We start from the raw sequence: 20,689 nt of genomic DNA, 5'->3' as shown, positions 1-20,689 counted from the left end.
GTTTCGCCAGAACTGCACCACAAGAGACCATGTGTCGACATTGGCTCCCTCTGTTCAAAAATAAGGAAACTTGGGAAAAATTTGGTTTGCCTTGGTACACAACTAAACTAATGAAGCATTTGATGGACTTGACATTTGTTTTGGATTGGCTGTCGATTCAAACCGCAGAACCTTATCTGCATATGAAAAAAGATTTGTTGCAAGTGTATTATATTTTGATGGGATGTGTAAAACCAAGATGGTCTTAAAAACATTGGTGGATGCCATCTCTCAATCGTTACGAGATCCTCACAATTTACTACACTTGCAATTGGTTCAAAGTTTGAAACGAGACATTTCGCAGGATGTAATGGAAGCTTTTCAAGCCAGCCAGCCTTTGGTTGATCAGTATTCAGAAGTGTATCGAATGAGCAATAGTTTCTTGGATTTTTTATTTAAGCTTTGTCATGTTCCGCTTCCTCCGTCTCCTCTTCAAACAGACAGTGTAGAACTGGATACGTGTAAAAGAAAAAATTTGGAGTTGGAAAATTCATTGAGGGAGAAAATGAATATTATAACTCAACGAGATGAACAATTGAGTGAGTGGCAACATAAATTTAATGTGAAAGAAAGAGAATTGATACAATTACAAACTCAATGGAATGAGACCCAATCAATATGGATGGCCAAAGAAAACCAATTACAATCTCAGTTTGAGGAATTGAAATCAATGGTGACACCCCAAGAAGCAGTATCGGCATCGGAAGAACCCTATGTCACTCATCCAGAGGAGACTTTGGCGTCAAACATGGTGACCGGTCTTTTTACCCCTCAACCTTTGGAATATGTTAAACCAGATCCAATTGAAAGTTATTTGACCGAGTGGCAGGATAAAACGTATAGTTTTTTAAATGAATTTAAAAAAGACATGGTAGAAAATTTTAAAGTTTCAGACGATAATTATAAGAAAATTAACGAATTATTGATAAAATATTTTCCCGGCAAGGATGTCGCACATTGCTCGTCGTCAGAATCTGCTAGTGAATTGAGTGAATTGGTCTTTAATAAATTGCAAAATTATTTAACGCGTTGGTTGGATGAAAATCAATTGAAAGAATCACTTGGGGTGTTTAATTTGGAAGCTCATTTTTCAAAACTCATTGACAATATAGATATAATTATGGGTAATAAAAACAAAACTACGCATAAAAAATTAATTGAAGTGATTGAAACAACTAAAAATGACATCATGGAGCAAATTAAACAATTGGTACAAAAAATGTCTACACTTTTTGGTAGCAAATTACCATCTTTGGCCATTATGGAGCGACTGGATAATGTTGAGCAACATTTGATGGATAAATCTATTGAATTGGAACGACTCTTGGAGAAATCACCAGACATTCAACAACAATTGCAAGAAAAAGAATACTCGATTAATAATTTAAACAGCGAAATAAATGCCTTAAAAGAAGAAACTACCCAAATAAATGTTTTAAAAGGACAAATAAATAATTTACAAAGAGAAATAGAGGGTAAAAATATCCTAATAAATAATTTAAAAACAGAAATAGAAGATAAAAATACCCTAATAAGTACTTTACAAGTTGTGCCTACAGAGCATTCAACAATAAATATGGACGTGCAAGAACAATTGTTCGCGAAACGTGACAAACAATTGGTAACTTCTCCTATATTAAATTATTGTAAATCCGAACTACCTCATGTTGCTTTCAAAGTGACTTGGGAGGATGAAATTATAAATTATTTGAAAGACTATATAGATTCAAAGGGATTTTTGAAAAATCTTTTTAATAAATTGAATATAACTCACCTCCCTGAAGAAAAATTAGCCAATGCTATTTCAAACATGATTAGCTTTCTATTAAGTTCTCTTCAAACTGCAAATGAAAAAGTTGAATTGATTCGTTTGAAAATGTTATCTTTAATGGATGAAAATTCCCAATTGCAGGTGGGACAAGTTTCCAATATTGATCAAAATTTTTTCGTTTGGTTGCAACAAAAAGTGGAAGAAATGAAAACTCAATTGAATACTACCCAAATGCAATTTTATACAGTGCAAAACCAATTGCTGCAAACTGATAAAGATTCTACACAAGTAATATCCATTCAAGAAGTGGATGACCATGAAATGTTAGCATTACCATGTTCGTCGACTAAAGATTATGAACGTTTACAAATTGAAAAGGATGATTGGAAAAATAAATTTCATACTCAACTGGAAAAGGCGAAACAAATACAACAGGATTTGGATAAATGTATGTCGCAAAACAAAACGTGTCTGCACTTGATTGATGAGTGTAAATTACTGGTACCGAATTTTAATATTTACACTTTTGCAAGTGATATGAAGGATAAAATAAATGAAATTCTTGAGCCTTTTCAACGATATCAAACGTTTTGTAATTTCATTTCAAAAGAATTAAAGTTACCTCTAAATGAAATTAATTGGGATCAATTAGTCGTGGAAAGGTTTCAAAACATGAATATCGCATTGAGTAAAAACAATTCAAAAATTGAAAATTTGATTAAAGAAATCAAGAAGGTAAAGAATGAAAAGGGATTAAATTTATTTATAAATGAAATTGATTGGGATCAATCAGTCATAGAAACTATTCAAAAAATATATATGGTATTGAATCAAAACGATATAAAAATTGAAACTTTGATTCAGGAGGGAAAACATGAAAAGATGGAATATGATAAACACTTGAATGAAATGGAAAAAAAACTGTTGGACAATGAATGCACTATTCGAAATTTGCGCTATAAAATTGAAAAAGTGCAAGACGATAAAATAGTTCTCGAAACAAAATGCAATGAACATGAAGTTGCATTAAGGAAAATACAAAGTGAATACGATGGTAAAAAATTGGAATTACAACGTGAATTGGATCAATATCGAAATACCTCTATGAAAGTTGAGTTTTCACCAACAAAATCAAAAAAGCGTAAAAATGTAATGTTTGATTCTGATTTACAAGGTCATGAAGCTTCCAAGCAAGCAATGAAGGAATTATTTATTATATTTTATATAAGATATTTTAAAATACTTTCGGAATACAAATGGACAAAAAAAATTGTACTTGATAGTGAATTGCAGGCTGAAATTGAGAAAAAAATTGAAATATTGAAAGAATTTAATTCTCAACTACGCCAAAATGAGTTGATGGATATTTTGTTTAAATATGTATCGTTCGAGTTGCAATTAATGAATAATGATGATTTTTCAAAGGAATACGAGAAATATACAAAAGACGCACACAAAATTGAATATATAGAAGATCTGGTTAATTCTTGCATTGAAAAAACGGAGACAAGAATTAAAGAGTTTTATGATTCATTAGACTTGTCAGAAACAATGACAACAAACTAAACTAAAAAAAAAAAAAAAAAAAAAAAAAAAAAAAAAAAAAAAAAAAAAAAAAAAATTTTTTTTTTTTTTTTTTTTTTTTTTTTTTTTTTTTTTTTAGTTGTTCCACCATTGTCTTAGCTTGCAAAACCAATAGCACAAGTCAAACGTTTCACCCACTTGTTCTAGTAATTTCCATCTTTTCATAAAACTAGTGATTATTGTAAAAAATACTATTAAGTTCAAAATAAAAAATACAATAAAATACCATTTTCGTGTTAATAAAAGACATGTTATAATTATCCCAGTTGTATATGCGGTTGTAACGCCCAAAGTACCAAATACTAATCGATCCATCCTAAATGAGTTTTGAGCTTTTCTTGAATCATGTAATGGCGCCAGTCGTTTGATTTTATGTTGTGGTATAAAGTATGCCATGTCAATTTAGCGTAAGCATGATAGAAACGATGATTCCAACATATAAACGATAATATAAACCACACAATTATTACAATCATGTCTTGATTTTTTATTAAAATAAAGTAATGCATATTAGCCCTGATAAAACAACCTCCTCTCCCAAGAGGAAAATAAAAGATACGAAAGAAATGGTAGAATCCAAATTGAGTCGAATGGAGGTTATGCTGGGAGATGCTCCCCCCGACAATCCCATGGATATTCCTGTTGACGTTGTACCTAATTATTCCAATGATACAAATATCAAGGATTCTCTAGAAGAATACTATCCTTCTACTGACTATGCTCGTACAATTCTTCAGCGTGAACGTTATGCTAAAGCAGCAAATGGAGATGAGATGTATATTCCCCAAAACGAGCGTTATGCCACTCGCGTTTTAGATATAAATGGGTCTAATCATACTGTAGAATATGTACCAAAACGTCAAGACGGAAGTGTTATTTTTATGCGTGACAATCTAGGAAATTTTATTTATCCATTTGACTTGACGGCAAACCAACCCTTTTTTGAAATTGATGATGATGGAAATGAATTATACTTGAGTGAAGGCTCTAAAGAAATATGTCCCTATGACCAAAAAGGTAATCCTATTTATGCAAAATTGCATAATCAACACGAATATGTTCCTAAATCTCAAGGTACTCCGTATTATGCAATTAATAAAAATGGAGATGAATGTTATCCTAAAACCAGCGAAGGGCATCAATATTATATATGGATAAAATCTCAACAAATACCAGCAAAGAACGTTGCTGGTGTCCCGTTTTATGCCACAACTAAAGATGGTGACCAATATTATCCTAGAAAAATTGTCTAACTTGACTCGTCACATAAAGACAAGACATGTGTCCTAGTCCACCGAAAAATTATCCTTTAGATCAGAAGGGACAACCTTATTATCCGGAAATTATGGGGAATGAATACTATTTAATGACAAACAATAATGAACCATTGTTTGTCAAACGTCAAAATGAACCCATTTATGCCAAGGATCGGAATGGTAATGAACTATATCCAGCTGTCAATGGTGAACAAATTGTAATTGTTACGTCTAAAGGACCTAAATATGCTCAAACTGCTTCTAAAGAAGAAATATATCCATTGGATGCATATGGAAATCAAAAACCTGTTTTTGATCAAAATGGAAAGGTCATTTATGCCATTGATAGTAATGGAAATGAATTTTATCCTAAAGATGCAAATAGCAAGGAAATAAAATATGATCGATTTGCTAAAAAGGAGTCTGGTGTAATCATATATCCTTTAGATGTTAAAGGGTTTCCCCAATACAATAGAGATCCTAAAACAAACGATGAAATATATGAAATCTTCAACGGTAGTACAGTTTTTGGGAAAGATGCAAATGGAGATCAAATTTATGCTAAAAGAGCAAATGGAGATGAATATTATCCTGGTGAAGAAACACATGCTCAAACAAAAGACGGTTTACCAATTTATGCTGTTTCTCACGATGGATCAATAATTTTTCCTAAACATAATGATGGAAGTGAATATTATTTACAAAATCAAAAATTGTATAATAATGATGTAATTTATTCAAGAGGAGTCTTGTTACCTAGATATGCCAAGAACCGATTTAATGACGAGATCTATCCCGTACAGGAAATCAATTATCAACTAGGTGTTTTACAAGAGGTAGTCATTAGAAATACATATGCAAAAAAGTCAAATAATAAGCCCTTTTATCCATTAGATACATATGGAAATGAATATACAATTGAAATATTTGTAAATAATATATTTGATGAAAAAGAATCATTGCCCAATTCTTATCCAATAACAAATGATAATATGATTATTGTACCCAACGTTAAAGGTCAACCATACATTATGAAAAATGGTTTTCCTATGATAACAAAAAACCGTATTTGGGGTAGAATATATCGTGATGCAAAAGGATATCATGATTTTATAACTAACGTTCATTCTATACGAAAATCCAGAAGTTCTTTAAAAATTTATATGACTTTCCATATAGACACGAAAAAAATAAAATATATAAACCCTATTACATACCAACCAGTAATAAAAATGTTCCCAGTTGGAACAATTTCCAACTCATCAAAGACAAAGAAAAAATGGTCAATTATTGTATTGGTCATTTTTCTGTTTGTAATGGGTATATTCTTTTTGCATCAAGTTGTGAATAAGAAAAATATTTCATATAACAATAACAATAATAATGAAAGTAATAATAATAATAAAAAGAAAAGCACAGAGCAACAATAAAAAAACGCAGAACAACTGAGTAAAGTTAAAAAAAAAAAAAAAAAAAAAAAAAAAAAAAAAAAAAAAACGTTTTTTTTTTTTTTTTTTTTTTTTTTTTTTTTTAATAAAGCCTTATGCCTTTGAAAAAAGATTCTTTAGTCAATCACATTGAAGACGTTCTGTCTTTGGATGATTTGGATAAAGTTCAAGAAAACTTTGGTTTTCAAGAAAGACAAATTGCTAAAGCTGTTTTGGTAATAGTGGCCATTCCAACCATTACTATACCAACTCTTTTTCAAGCTTTACGTAAAAATATCTATTTAGGTCTTTCTTTAAGCTTTGCGTATATTTGCTGTATATTTATCATTATTCAATATCAATTTCACTTTATTCTTTGGGTAGCTGAGAGACTTCGGAAATGCATGAATACGAGTTTCGATTAGTGGTACAAAGTCCATTTCCTTTTGATACCCTTTTACATGACATATGGAAAACTTGGGGTAAGGGTATTCTTGAGCAACAGCATGTATGGTATGCTAAACCTCATTTTCGATTTAAAAACAATTTTTTAGAAGTGAAAACAATTGTTTCATCCGAAGCGGTATATTTTGATGATTTGTGGTTTAAATGGGTTCATTCTTTAGAAACACCCTACAAAAAATGGTCTCGAAATACTCATGAAAAATTTCTTGATACCATTGGTAATTTTCAATGCCCATTTCGTATGGAAAAGAGAAATTGTTTAAAATTGGATAATCAAGCTCAAATATATACGTTTCAACAACTGGATGAAACTTTTCGTCTCGTTTTTGAATGGGAATATGGAGTTTTTTCTAAACCCCTCAAGACTTTACCTACAGACATGCTATTGAATGCTTTGGGCTCTTATGAAAAGGTATATAAATATTTTAAGGATTTTTCTGCTGCTCCTTATGAATTGAAAGAGTCTTTGACGCGAAAACCTGTCACCTGTGTTTCGAATTTTAACATGTTGAAGGACAATGAATATCTTGTAGCTCATAAATTGGACGGTATTTTTGGATTTGTGTATAGTTTTGATAATTACATTAAAGAAAAATGGGAAGGAGATTTGCAAATACGTCGCAATGATATCACTTTGGGTGATGGTATTGTATTTTCAGCGGAAAAAATATCAGATGATATCGTCGTGTTGTTGGATGTTTATCAAGTTCGAGGTATTCCCACAGCACAATGGTCTCGACAAAGTATTTTGGTAAATTTTTTGCCTCGATTACATTTACCAAAAGGGTATCATGTGCAACAATATCGTCATTCTGTAGAAGAATTGTCTCTTTGCCCTTTTAAAACGGATGGATACATTTGTCACAATATACAAACAGATCAAATATTTAAAATAAAACATGATTACTCTTTGGATCTCGTGTATATGGATGGATTCTTTTGGTTACCTTCCAAGGATAAACCTGGACTTGTTGAACGATTCAAGTCTTTGGAGAATAATAAAATGATGCAAAATGGTCATGTATATGAAGTGTCGACTCGAACTGGACAAGTGATGAGAGAGCGCAAGGATCGATTTACGGGTAATACTTGGCAACAAATTGAAAATGTTTTGGAGAAGCAACCATGGCAAGGTGAACCCATACAAGAAGTTATTAAAGTAAAAAGAAAAAGGAGAAACAAAAAGCATTAGCAAACCATTAGGAAGAAGAAGAAGAAGAACGTTTAAAAAAAAAAAAAAAAAAAAAAAAAAAAAAAAAAAAAAAAAAAAAACCGTTTTTTTTTTTTTTTTTTTTTTTTTTTTTTTTTTTTTTTTTTTTTTTTTACTGTTTAGTTATTATTATTTGTAACTTTATTCAAACAACAATGCATGTGAAAGGAAAATTTTAATATTACTACATTAAGGTTAATACCTCATCATAGTTAATAGCCAACAAAAACCGTTTCTTTTCACAACTTTCCTCCGCCCTCACATTCTCCACCCAATCTTGCCGGTTGCCAATCAATATTTGTCCCATTTCACCATCATTTACTACCCTCATTCTACCATCAGCATCATCGACTCCAACATTGGCAAGTGACCCAAATTTTTTTTAAAAACATTGTGTGCATCCATAAAAATTTGATATTTTATTTCTCGACACATTTCTCTTGCAAGTTTTACTATGGCGACTCTTCAGAGCGTTCCTCCTCCTTTATACCGCATGCCAACCATTCTTGCATGGAAGGATCCGATTTGGGAATTTCAAAGGTCACTCGACTCTCAAACCCACAGACTGGACAAACGGGATGCTTCCAACTACACTCGTAATGGAAAGGTATAAACATGCAACAAAATCTTTGGAAATGTTCGTCGGGAGTCACCATTTCTTGACAAATGGCACATTTAGGCAACATCTGATACGTGCAGTCCAGTAAAGTTTCATACGTTAAATTACGGCACCTGAAACACGACATTAAATGGCTCGGTTTGGGAAGAATGGGATGGTCAATGTCCTCGTTCTGCTGACACACGTTAACCTGATTATTACACCATTGACAGTACAAATAGTCATATTTATTGTAAGGTTTTGCAGAGTCTCCATATAAACATTTTCCTCTGCTGCAAGAAGATCCATCGTATTGTTTCAAGTCTGATAAAAGCTCTTGAATGGCTAATTGTATGTGAGAAGATTTAATAAAATAGCTGCAATTGATGTAGCAGAAATTACAATGGTGGTTAAAGACAAAACTCACTTGAATGGAATCGCTAGTCAAAGAAATTTGCTTGACCAGTTTCCAGTTGCAATAAGTGCATTGCATGTCATCCAAGAGAGTAAACAATTCATATCCAGACAAACTCTTACCAATATAAGCATCGCAACGAGGGCATATTTTCATGCCACGTTCTGGAATACATTCCTCGTGAAACGGGCAACCACAAGGCGTCTGATACGGCTTCTCCTCTATCGGTTCGTCGCAAATGTAACACAACATCGTGCAAGAATAACGCTTGGTAAAGTGACGAGTAGTAACGAATAAACTAGTAAAGCAAGACAAGTCAAGCGTACAATACAAAAAAAAAAAAAAAAAAAAAAAAAAAAATTTTTTTTTTTTTTTTTTTTTTTTTTTTTTTTTTTTTTTTTGATGGCTCTCAATAAATATCTCTACATTTCATCCGAATGAAACAAGGCTATAGAACATGACTTCCTACACAACTCTAGTGCAGCAGATTTTGCAGATTCCTGCTTTGGTAAAGCAGGCGGAGGAGTTTTCAGCAGAAAATGATGCATTAAATTTGATAGCTACGGATTGGAAAGAGCGGTTGGAAAACCACACATTATTTCAAGAATTTCAACTAGACACTCGTCAAAAGTTTCAATCGAAACGTTGTTCTGCAAACAATTTGTTTCTCGTTCAGAACCTCAAAGATGATGTAGCTCCTTTAAAAGTGATCGTAGCAGGATTTTGCAACATATACAAACCCTATGAAAATGTTTCAAAAAAACAATCCATGGCTATTACCATGCGAGAGTCACCCATTATGGATATGTTGACAAAAGCTCTCACAAACGATATCGATTCCAAACACGTTCAATTGTCTGAAACTTGCAAATTAAATTTAAAATCTTGTAGTGTGTGTTGCCAGTATTGTAGTGATGCCATGGAAAGTATGGCTGCAAAAGGTATTAAAATCAATTTTGATTGCCTTCAACCTTGCATTCTGGATACAATGGTGTATGATGGAAAAACATTAAGCAACCGCTTTGGAAGTCAAATTGGAACTTATTTCCCTGGAACGTTTGTCGTTATTGCTAAAATAGAATTAAATGTACGATATTTTTACTCAATCAAAGAGAAGAAAACTAAAATGGTTCGCGTTGGAGGCTCAGTTTTAAAGATGATTGCTTTCCCAGAATCTAATTTGAAAGAAGCCAAAATCGATTTGGGAGATTTGAATTTATTCGCTAAAGTCGGCACAGTTTTGGATAATCCTTCAAATTCTTCAGGAATAAAAAGAAAGCATTGTTCAGAAGATGATAATGAGATTGCTTTCCCAGACGCCAAAAATGATTTGGATAATTGTTCAAATCCTTCAGGACTAAAAAGAATGCATGGTTTAGAAGATGATAATGAGGATGAAGAAGAGGATGTACTTGATGCCCTTCCAAGTGAGAAAAAAGTAAAGACGTGGGAAGATGATTTTGATGTTGAAGAAAGTGCATTGTTGTTTGAATAAAGTTACAAATAATACTAACAACTAATCAGTAAAAAAAAAAAAAAAAAAAAAAAAAAAAAAAAAAAAAAAAAACGTTTTTTTTTTTTTTTTTTTTTTTTTTTTTTTTTTTTTTTTTACTGTTTAGTTGTTAGTATTATTTGTAACTTACATGCAATTTGAAATGAATGCTCGGCGAGTAAAGTGTTGAGTTGATATTCTATGAGGGGTAGCTTTTTGGGAAACTATTTCTTTCGGTTGAGTAATGACAATTTCGTTATAATAACTGTAATCATTTTCAAGAGTACTACCTCTAGCCAGTCCATTGACTACAATAGGTTCTGGATCACTAATATCCATTGAAGCCACTAATCCGACTCCTGCGATAAATCCAGCATTGGGTACTAGTCGAGTCAATTCTTCTTTTTCGGTTTCGTTAGAATTTACCTGGTGACATTGGTATTCAAATTTACTCATAAAATAACGATATGCTAGAGATAGTTTTAGCTCTTTATCATTTAACATTTTTTGTTTTAATGATGCATTTTCAGTAATATGAATTTTTTCTATATAATTTAATATTGAATGTTTCTGAATAAATGTATCAGATATTGCCATTTTGGAACGTATGTAGGCTATAGGTTTAGGATCGTTTTCACATTCAGCAGTAGGATTCAAATTGATATTTGCATTATATTCTGATAAATTACGAATAATTTCGTAAATTAGTCTCTCTGCTTTACTTAAACGTCCATCTGTAAGAATTTGTCTCATAAATTCGTGTGTTCTCGGATTAATTTTGTATTTTCTAAGATTTTCTGACATACCTACTTGAGAAGGGCGATATACTTTGTCATAAAATTCTTGTACAGGTAGTATAACATCATTCTTTTTGAAAAACATACCAGGAACAGGTGCTAGACTCCAAGGAGCATAATGATAGGCTAGAGGAGTTTCAATATAAGAATAAAATATTTTTAAACCAAAATATTCATCTAAATGTTTTCCACAGATGAGATGTGGTATATGGGTGTTTCGCTTCCCAGTACATTCAGATTTTCCCATATTAAAAATACATACAGTAGATTCCATGATTACACACTTGTTTATTCTCTGAAATATTCTACCATACTTTGCTTATTTTTTTAGACAAAACAAGTTATGGCGTCTTGGAAAAAATACGTGTTGCGTCGTCCTCACGTGTCACGCAAATTTAAAACTTTTAAACAGACGGCTAAAAATTTCAATCATTTACAAACAATAGTGAAAAAAAACAAATCTTTACGTAATGTTGTCAATACTATATTTAGTAAAAAAACGTTTAAAGCCACAGCTGTAGCAACTGTTGTAGGGGTAGGTGTTTCTTATATTAATAATTACATTCAATCCAATTCAGGATGTTTTTTAACTAGTGGTTCCTCTGTTTGCAAAGTGAAAGAGTTTAGCTGTTGTCAGCCAGATGCTGTAGACAATGTATCGTTTTGCTCCAATAATCAGCAAATCGATCCGTGTGGAGGATTTGATGAAGAGAAGGAAAACTCTTGTTGCCGAATGTGCGATTGTAAATATTATGCTTGTTTACCTCATCAAAAAATGGAATGTCGTCGACCTACTATAGGAGAAGCATTATCGTATTACGCTCAAGAAATTACATCACCATTGTGGAAAAGTTTAAATGCAATGTTTCCATGGCTGTTTTGGGTATTGGGTATTGGAATTGGGTTTATTGTGATATGGTTAATATATCAGAAAACAAGATTATCACGATGAATGCATTGCGTCAACTCTCACTCCCCAATGATGAATTAATTCAGCTTATGAGAAACAAATATCGTTTAAATTTGTCACCCACTAATTTATCAAAACCTTTCGGAAGACGAATCACAATGGAATTGTTAGAAAAACCAGAAATAATACAAGCTGCTAGAGAATATATTACCCATTTGTTAAAAAATAAACAAGATTTTGGATATTTGTATTATTTGATGAATCAACCCTTATTTATAAAATTTGATGTTAAATATAATCCAGAATTGGCTGTAGAATGTCGAAGGTATGAGCAAGTTGTGGAAAAGATTGACCAACTTGCATTAGAATGGGCTTGCAAAGATACATTATTGTATGAAATTACACGCCTGGAATTGCTCTACTTTTTCATTTTGTTTATAAATGAAGATTTAAATTGGATAATGGTGGATTATATTTTGCAAGGAAGTAATACAAGAGGTCATGCACATTTAATTGCTGCTCCAAAAAGATTATTGAGAAACAAAAGACAAAAGACAACAAGAAAGTAAAAAAAAAAAAAAAAAAAAAAAAAAAAAAAAAAAAAAAAAACGTTTTTTTTTTTTTTTTTTTTTTTTTTTTTTTTTTTTTTTTTTAAGTTGGCTATTTAGTTTGTGTGTGTGTGTTTGTATAAACATTTTTAAATTTAGATTGTTTTCGTTTTGAATTATTGTTTTGATTATACACTTGTAAAGACAAGTACAAATGAATTTTCCTCGATATAGTTCACTTTATAGCCGCTTCCATGGTTGTACTTCCTACCGTCAGGAACAAAACATTATCATTTTAGATTTTGTTGATATGCCATTTGATAACTGGTCCATTTTGCACTTTTATAGATATGATGTCTTGCGCATGGATGCCCAACAAGCTTTTGTTCAGGCTCTCAAAGTTTTCTTCAAAACAGAAGCACCCATTACCATTGCTTGCCTAGAAGATTCCTGGACTGCTCTTTTGGGAAATTCCAAGACTATTATGCCTATGGTAGAAAAATCAGCAACGTTTCAACTTTATGCAACGCCCTATTTTGTTAAAGATCCAAAATTAATTGCTGATTATTTGCAAGGTATTGCTCGTCCAGCCAACGATTACATTTTCCTCTACAAAAATTGCGTCTTGTATCTGGATAAGAATGATTTACCTTATCCCGGTGGTTGTTATTTCCAACCCACTCAATCTCAAAACTTGTATCGCATTTGCTTTTTGAGTAATGAACCAATGCAACATGTATTAGCAGTAGCCTCAGAATGGAAATCGCGCCGTGATGTTTTGACACGTTCCTTTCTCACTAAAGAAATTATCACTCGTCCTAAAATGATTCCTTTCCAACCTGTAGGACTACCCTATTTACCCGAAGAGCGTTCCATCTCTACCGGTATGATTCAAAAACGTTTATCTGTTTATAAACCACGCAGTCTAATTCAAGACGTCATCAATTCTTATTATCGAAGTTATTTACATGCTCATAAGGGTCAAGAATCTTTGCACATTTTACAAAATTTGGGATTGGTGATGGAATGGCCTTTTCGTGTCACATTTGAAGGTACCCGACCCAATACGGAAGACGCCAAAGCCTATATAGCTCTTGCCATTAATGGACAACGTCCTTCTCGAGTTTTGTTTGTTCGCCGTCCATACGACAATTATACAGAATTTAATGAAGTGCCTAGTACCTATTGGACTCCCATTAATTATGTACCCACCACACTCGTTTTACCAGATGGAATGGAAAAAGTAAGTATAAATTCTGCAATTATAGGGTATATTTATCAAAATTCCTTTTTTTGTTTCAACTATCCCGTTTTAGAAGGACGACCAACATATGAATGTTCTCGTAACGTACGGTATTTACTAAATGTATGTGCACCGACTATATTAACTCAATCTATTGTTCGCGTATTGGAAAGTTTTCAACTCAATTCCAAATATTCTTTACACAGAATACAAATGACTGGAGTACCTTTTAGTGCATGGTGTATTACTCAAGAAACCTCCGAATATCCCATACAAAGACATTTACCTAGATTTGTAGAGGAATGGATCAATTTATTCGAACGACATATTGAATTTGTTACACAAGATATTGTTGATGTGAGTATGATTCAAGTAGCGCTAACATTGGCGAGACATAAAATTTGTTTTCGCATCAATATTGATCCCAAAGCGAAACGCAAACAAAGAGGTAATCGAATTTTACTGAGTGATAATGAAATTGAATTGAGCATGGGTGCTCAAGAAGCAGAATTTGTTAATAGTAATCGAATAGCAGCTCCTAACGAATCTAAAAAGAATGGAGGAAATTGTACAATAACATAAAAGAAAGAAAGAAAGAAAGAAAGACAAGACAAGACAAGACAAGACAAAAAAAAAAAAAAAAAAAAAAAAAAAAAAAAAAAAAAACGTTTTTTTTTTTTTTTTTTTTTTTTTTTTTTTTTTTTTTTTCCTTTCTTTCTTTCTTTCTTTCTTTCTTTGATCTTGTCTTTAAATTTTCAATACAGATTTTTCGTTTCACATTTATTGCTAGTTGACTATTCACGATGGGGGACTATTGTGACGACGATCAATACGAAAATCTGTTGCGTTTGATTTTTCCTCCTGATTCCTACAACACTCTTTATGACAGACTATTACATTTTGAGTGGAAAAATACCAAATACCATAAAGAATCTTTTCGTGAACATTGTGTCGTTTCTGGTCATTGGATGGAAAAGTTTTGTCAAGAAAAGAATATTTTACAAGATACATGGAATGGAATTACGTATGCCCGACTTGTTGGATTTCTTCATGATATTGGTAAACCGTTTGTCGTAAGAAACTCTAAACATGGCTACCAATACTTTACAGGACATGCTCAAGTAGGTGCACGATTGTTTTATTTGCGCTTCCAACATGAAATTCCCGAACCCATTCTCTTAACAATGGCAATTGCTATTGATTCTCACATGTGCAGTTTGCGGAGTAATAAAATTTCCGCAGTGGACACATTACGAATTAATGCTGTGATGCACTTGTATTTTCCCTCTCTTGAAGTCATTCCAGTTTTGGAGTGCCTCCATCGAGCAGATGCTATAAGTAAAAAACCTCCCATTACAAATGATAAACCAGCATATAAATTTGAATCTTCTATTCCTTACCATAAAGATGATAAAATTGTAATTTTTCTTATCGGACCCTCTGGATCTGGAAAAAGCACATTGGCTGCCACTCTGAAATCACAACTTTCTGCTTATGGATTTGTCGATCATTTGGAAAGGGACAAAGTTTTAATGGAATTTGCTTTAGAAGGAGAGTCCTACAAGGCTTGTCGTCAGCGTGTATATGATAATCTCTTATTGAAAAAGGAATTTCAACTGCGTTGGATACAAAGGTTACATTCAGCTGATAGTAAAATTCTTTTAATAGATACGTTACAAAACTATTATCATTTGGACGCACAATATTTTTATCATCATTTGCGCATAGGCTTGTATTGTGTTCCTATGAATTTAATTGACAGCAATTTATGTGGAAAGGCTCCAAATATTGAGTTTCCACCTAAAAAATGGAATGGTTATCCTACAGTTTTGACTGAATTAAAAGAAACATCTTGCCAGTTGGAAGTAGGTACTGGTATATGGCAAGTGATTCCGACTCTAGTAAAACGGTATTTGGATCAGTTTATTTCAATACCTTTGGAACAACAACCTACAATAGCATCTTTGTGGAATAAATATTCTGAGCAAGAAGCTATTATAGCACAGTATAGCACAAGAGGAATTACCTTTTCTCCACAATACACTTTTGCAGAGGGTAATGAAATAATTCGAGTGAGTTATTTGGCTTTATCAGATGTTATATACGGTCCTACACGTTATTATCGGGGAGAGTATTTACTTAAAACAGGAGAAGGTATATCCATGCTACGCTCGGGCTTCCCCACATTCCGTAAAAAGATGGATGTCATAGATGATTTTGATAAAATTGTGGCTACTCCGAAATACGATGGAATATTGGTAAACATTTTATATGTTCCCAAAGAATACAAATATTACGATTTGTTAAAGAGCCAATTTCCCGATGAGTACTACCCAAATATTGGATTATTGTTTGTAGGATCCAAACAGACACTGATAATGGATACATCATTGAAGAAACGTTTTAAGAAGGTCATTGGGACAAGCTTTGAAACTTTTATCAATTCATATGCTCATTATTTTAAGGATAAATTAGCAACATTGCATTTTGAAATGGTGATGGAGGACAGTAGTGAAGAATTAACAGTTTATTATACAGAAAACTATTGCAAATTTTTGGGGTGTACGACTTTTACCGACACAGATAGATTGTTTATGTTACCCAAGTCAAGTGATATAAAAGCTGTGGAGCAAAAGGAATTTGATAATTTTTTGGAATGTGAAAAATACATTGAACAACAACATCAAAAGATGTTACAAGGGGATATATTTATAGAACCTGAAGGATTCGTATTGTATGTATATAAGAATGGTTTATTGAAAGATGTTATTAAACGTAAATTTGTAGAGTATTTGGCAGTTCATAAACCAAATCGCCATCTAGAAGTATACAAGAAAATTCTCGAACATACAGGGTTGAGAAACCGCTTTCAAAAATGCCGAATGATAAAGGATGTAAGGTGTGCACTAAATACTTTGATACAGGATTTGGACCAGGAATTGACTGAAAACATGCATCCTGATCGCAAGACGTTTGCATTATATTTAAAGCAAAATAAGGTTAAATTTGATAAATATCAGCTCAAAATGAATGAATTTACTAAAGAATTGAGAATAGAACCCATTATTCTCCAAAAATTATTTTGGCAGCATTATCCTAATAAGAGTTTAATGATGCAAGAAATATCAGAACCAATAAAACACATAATAAAAGAGTAGAAGAGTAGAAAGAAAGAAAGAATAAAAAAAAAAAAAAAAAAAAAAAAAAAAAAAAAAAAAAAAAAAAAAAAAAAAAAAAAAAGCGTTTTTTTTTTTTTTTTTTTTTTTTTTTTTTTAAGATTTGTTTTACTTTCTAATTTGAGTTTTAACATTATAATCGTCAATTGCTGTTTGAGTATCTTATTCACATTTAAGTAACCTATTGATGTCAACATTTTCTTCATTATATGTGTTTTTGCAGAATTGAATATAGTAAGAAGCATTTATAATAATGTTTCAAAATCTTATACAGTTGTTGGAAGATTTGAAAGATGTGAAATGTATTCCAAGAGCAGAATATTTGAAAACGATTACAAATATAGAAGAAATTTTAGCTATAGTTTTTCGTATGAAACTTTTAAACATTGTACCCAATGAGAACGAAATGGTCATCATCTCATCATTATTCAGAAGATATGCTTCTATTTTTGAAATGTGGGTAGGTTATGCCGAACATGAAGTCGCTGAGTATAATATCGAAACTTATAAAATATATAGATCTTCTTTGCAATTTCTTTTGGACATGTGTGACTTGGATAAATTGGATAATTATACTAAGGAAAATTTAATGGATTATATCGAAGAGTATGATAAGACTTTTAAAAGGATTGCAAAGAGTTATGATACGGAAGTGTTTTATTATGCACCAGATAGACTACCAACCCTAACTGTTGAGGAAACAAAACAAATACCTTCACATCATTGGTGGTGGAATGAATAAAAATTAATACACCACCACCAACAGAAACAACAACAACATAAAAAAAAAAAAAAAAAAAAAAAAAAACGTGTTTTTTTTTTTTTTTTTTTTTTTTTTTTTTTTTTTTTTTAAGACTTTATATTGTTGGTACATTTTTATTTGCTCTCTGAACCATTTCAAATGTTGCTTCATGTATGCCAAACCATTGACTACACACTCGTTTCCATTGTTTCAAATATCCTTGGTGAGTTTTAGGAAATAATAGGGGTGCAGTCGAATATTCTTGTAACAAATCTGGTTTGTCTTTTAAATATTTCTTTCGCTTTTCTGGATTTGTATTGAACCAACCCAATAAATCTCCAACTTTTAAACGAGTTTCCAACAATAAAAATATCAACAGTGCCATTTCGTATGTATCTTTCCATTTTTCCACTCTTGAATGAATAATTTGTAATTGTTCAGGAGTAAAAACTCGATATTTTCGTTCCATCTTGATTGATTATGTCCTTTCCTCAATGGGCTTCTACAGAATGGTTTAATAGTCTTACTCAAGTAGCTCCAGAAACTTGTCAATACGTCTTACTATTGGAAAAAACATTTGCTTTTCATATTGAGAAAGATTTAAAACGTGTTTTGAAAATTAACAAAAAACCAATTATTTGGTTTATTCAAACGTTTCAAAAGCATAATGTTCGTGTAGAATATGCAACATTGTTTACATATCAAGAACTCAATGTCTTTGGTCCCATCGCTTCCCAACAATCCTATGGTATTGTGCAACGATTGTTTCAAAAAGTGTACAAGACGTCCAAAACCACATTTGTTACGCAACCCTGGTGTGCCAAGAAACTGTGGTCGGGGCGGAATTCGTTTCATACCATATCGCCGGAAACCTTTCGAGATCGCATCACTGGATGATCGATTACAAACATTATTACATAAAAAAGTAGCGCAATGTTGTTTGAAAGGTTACAAAGAAGAAATGCTTGAACAACATCGCTGGAAGGTTTTGTGTCAAGTAGCTAGCTGGTTGCAATTACCCGATGCATTGCGCATACATCAAAATGAATGGGTATTGGACGAATTATTTACGCTTTTGCTAAAAGATATGAAACGGAAAAATTTAAAACAAATGCCTCGCGAAGATGTGGAATGGAATAGGCTTTTAAATCAATGGTTACGTCAACATGTCACTGAAGATGTGATTGATCGTCAAATTTATCGTTTATTAGCTGTTGATGGATTTGAAGGATTTGAAGCTAAAAATTTAAAATCTTATTTGTCGGGTGTTTTAAACCCTAGAGATATACGAGAAGAATATCGTCAACATATCAATGCCGTACGGGTAATGTACGAATGGATAGATTCTCATTCTGACATCTCTAGTTTAATGGGAACAGATTCAGCTTGCGTTGTGTTTTTAGCTCTTTTACAATTATTTGAAAATAAATTGGAAGAACTATTAGCGGACGATCAAATTGCCATGCAAATACATCGAGCTCGACGATCGGTGGAAGGTTTTTTACACCGAAACGCTAGCTATTATAAAGATGTACGTAAAGTGACAGAAGATTTATTGACAGAATTGGGAGATAAATATGAAAGTGTTTGGAAAGGACAAGACTGGAGTCGAGTAGCAACCGAACTAATAACTAAACTCGTCCGTAAAAAGGAATAAATTTTTCAACATTCAATATTGAATTTAAGAAATAAATAGATCAGCGTGAGACTAATTATTATGATAAAACTAAAAAAATAGGAACAAGCTATTTCTTTTAAATAGGATATGACTCTTAAAATGATAATCGATACATTGCGTCTTCGTCTAGGATATATTCTTCAATTTACTAAAGAGGAAGCCGATGATATTTTGGAACAACTCGAAAAACAAATTTGTTATTTACCTCCTAAAGCGTGTCTAGTATGGGGGAAGTATCCCATTCCAAGAACTATTACCAGTTACGGTGATCCTGGTCTCACCTATCAATTTGCAGGAGGTACATTTAAAGCAATACCTTGGATTCCTATTTTAGAACAAATAGCTAACATTGCAAATCAATTCCTCTCTAAAAATGAGCGCTTCAATTATGTTTTAATTAATAGATATGCGGACGGAAGAGATTGGATTGGATCTCATCAAGATAATGAGCCAGATATTTGTCCTCATACACCAATTATAATCTTTTCTTTTGGTGCTCAACGGGAATTGGTATTTAAACGAATTCAATATAACTGTAAAGATCAACCCCAAACCTTTAAAATAACTTTAGAACATGGAAGTATTTTAATCATGTACCCTCCAACAAACGAGTATTATACACATAAATTACCTAAACGATTGAGGTGTAAAGATGTACGAATCAGTTTAACATTCCGAAAGATTAGAAATAAAGATGGCTGAACGGGAAAAAACAACGGATTGGGATTGTCAGAGAGCTCTAGTAAAACTCGCAGTAGAACGGGAAAGACAAATTTTGATTCATTTGATGCATGAAGTGGCATATTGTCTTGAAGAGATGTTGCATTTTTTGAGAGATGAGGAACGTTGGAAAATAAAAAATGGCGAAATACAATTTAAAAAGGAATATTTGATAAGAACTTGTCAACGGTTGTTGCAGTTTTATAAAACCACAGTCACAAGTATACATCATTCTACTCAACATTTGATACAGTGCATAGAAGATGAACTTGAAACGGATGTAGAATCTATAAACACATCAACAAAAGAAAAGTAAATATTACACACACACACACACACACTTAAAAAAAAAAAAAAAAAAAAAAAAAAAAAAAAAAAAAACGTTTTTTTTTTTTTTTTTTTTTTTTTTTTTTTTTTTTTTAAATACTTTGTTTGCTGTAATAAAGGTTTTGTAAAGTAATGTCATATCATACCTTTTTACAATCCCTTTTTGGGAATCAATATACCATACATCGTTCTTATTTACACGGAATACATTTGTATTGCCTGTTTGTCATTACTCTTGTTGTCGCTTTATGCGCCTATACTACTCATTATCAGAGTCTCGAGTGCACTCGA

At 32.1% G+C, this 20,689-nt stretch overlaps 2 protein-coding genes across 2 annotated transcripts; both read left to right on the top strand.

Annotated features, from left to right (window-relative positions):
• The first annotated feature begins 349 nt into the window (after nt 1–349).
• LOC129972055 (putative leucine-rich repeat-containing protein DDB_G0290503) lies at nt 350–3,725 on the top strand. Its single transcript, XM_056086039.1, has 3 exons — nt 350–876; nt 1,279–2,258; nt 3,661–3,725. Exons 1-3 carry the CDS (start codon nt 350–352, stop codon nt 3,723–3,725), a joined length of 1,572 nt encoding a protein of 523 aa, XP_055942014.1.
• Nucleotides 3,726–19,438: 15,713 nt separating this feature from the next.
• Nucleotides 19,439–20,053, top strand: LOC129972045 (DNA oxidative demethylase ALKBH2-like). The gene has a single exon (XM_056086029.1). The coding sequence runs from the start codon at nt 19,439–19,441 to the stop codon at nt 20,051–20,053; it is 615 nt and encodes a 204-aa protein (XP_055942004.1).
• The last annotated feature ends 636 nt before the right edge of the window (nt 20,054–20,689 follow it).

Source organism: Argiope bruennichi, chromosome 1 (assembly GCF_947563725.1).
Source record: "Argiope bruennichi chromosome 1, qqArgBrue1.1, whole genome shotgun sequence".
Taxonomy (NCBI): domain Eukaryota; kingdom Metazoa; phylum Arthropoda; class Arachnida; order Araneae; family Araneidae; genus Argiope; species Argiope bruennichi.
Note: the sequence above shows the minus strand (reverse complement) of the source record. Positions and strands in the feature narration are given on the sequence as shown.